Source organism: Lactuca virosa, chromosome 1 (genome assembly GCF_052849685.1).
Source record: "Lactuca virosa cultivar CGN04683 chromosome 1, Lactuca_virosa_CGN04683_v6, whole genome shotgun sequence".
Taxonomy (NCBI): Eukaryota; Viridiplantae; Streptophyta; class Magnoliopsida; order Asterales; family Asteraceae; genus Lactuca; species Lactuca virosa.
The window spans coordinates 30,464,678-30,466,074 of record NC_136426.1 but is presented as its reverse complement, the minus strand read 5'-3'; the positions used below and the strand labels follow the sequence as shown (position 1 = coordinate 30,466,074).

The window sequence follows — 1,397 nt, the reverse complement described above, 5'->3', positions numbered from 1 at the left end:
TAAAATCAAATACGAACATATTATACCATTGACATCAACTTTAATCAGTTGTAGAAAATTTACAATCCAAGACAGTAACTTCAAATTCAACTTGTCCACTTACAACAAAAACAACTAAAAGTAAAAGACGAAGAAGAACAATTAAGCATGCTAACAACAGAATCTATGCACGCTCACCACGGATACGCCTAGCCAACTGGATGTCCTTGGGCATGATTGTAACCCTCTTAGCGTGAATGGCACACAAGTTGGTATCCTCAAAGAGACCAACCAGGTAAGCCTCTGCTGCCTCCTGAAGGGCCAACACAGCGTGGCTCTGGAACCTCAAGTCAGTCTGTAACAAAACAACCATAATTAGATATTATAGACAAATAGAGGTTGAAATTGAGATGCATAAACGCAGTAAACACACCTTGAAATCTTGGGCGATTTCACGAACAAGCCTCTGGAATGGCAATTTGCGGATCAGCAGCTCAGTACTTTTCTGGTACTTACGAATCTCACTGCAAGTTCAAACAGATATCGTAAGCAAAACTTATGCATGATCGATCGTGGAGGAGGACTAAGATAAAATGCTTAATCGAACTATAGTGTGAAATTATGTTAATCTATTGAAAAGATAATGAAGAATTAATAAATTTCAGAACAATAGTTTGAGAGAAAGTATAAGGCTCACCGTAGAGCAACAGTTCCGGGACGGTAACGATGGGGCTTCTTCACTCCTCCGGTTGTCGGAGCTGATTTCCTGGCAGCCTGTGCGAATGTCGCGAAAATTAATAATCCACTAGCAAGTGAAAAAAATTACCGAACTAATACGAAATCGAAACGGAAATCGACAAATTCCTCACCAATTTAGACAAAGAATTAAACATCACATACCTTGGTAGCAAGTTGCTTCCTGGGAGCCTTTCCTCCGGTGGACTTACGAGCAGTCTGCTTTGTACGAGCCATTGCGATGGACAGGAAGAAAGATTTTACCGAAATAGGAGAGTTGCTTGATTTGGGAATAGGGTTTTTGATTTGGGAAAAAAGCTCGGTTAGTTATGGATTCTTGGGTATATATATACACGGTAAAACGTGGATTTAGTGAGAGAAATCGGGGATCCGTCTACTTCTCCCCGGTTGGTTGATATTATGATGGACGATTTTGATTGGTCACAAAAAATTGACTCGGATCGTGTTATTGTGTTTGTTTGACTCGTTTTATTTGTGTTTCTTTTGTGTGTAGTCGATCCCCGAGTTGAACTCGGCCACTCTTTTCTCTACTTAACCCAACTCTCTCGTTCATGGCCAGTGGCTCCTTTTTTACATATTTACATATTTTCTAAAACTTTATAATTAATTGTATTTTTTTATGTCTAGTTGAATAGTAACTTTTTTCAACAGCTAATTGTTGA

General features: G+C 39.1%; 1 protein-coding gene across 1 annotated transcript; it reads right to left on the bottom strand.

Moving 5' to 3' along the window:
• LOC145162466 (histone H3.3) lies at nt 1-1,053 on the bottom strand. The gene is made up of 4 exons (XM_079081627.1): nt 880-1,053; nt 677-753; nt 413-503; nt 1-334 (listed from the first exon to the last, which is right to left on the bottom strand). Exons 1-4 carry the CDS (start codon nt 949-951, stop codon nt 164-166), a joined length of 411 nt encoding a protein of 136 aa, XP_078937753.1. The 5' UTR covers nt 952-1,053; the 3' UTR covers nt 1-163.
• Nucleotides 1,054-1,397: the final 344 nt, after the last annotated feature.

What these genes read in the sequence shown, in the direction of transcription:
- LOC145162466 (XM_079081627.1), bottom strand. Translation starts at nt 951, where the DNA reads ATGGCTCGTACAAAGCAGACTGCTCGTAAGTCCACCGGAGGAAAGGCT. An exon ending in CCCGGAACTGTTGCTCTACG is followed by an intron (nt 504 to 676) that starts GTGAGCCTTATA and finishes TTGAACTTGCAG; the next exon opens with TGAGATTCGTAAGTACCAGA. An exon ending in AAATCGCCCAAGATTTCAAG is followed by an intron (nt 335 to 412) that starts GTGTGTTTACTG and finishes GTTTTGTTACAG; the next exon opens with ACTGACTTGAGGTTCCAGAG.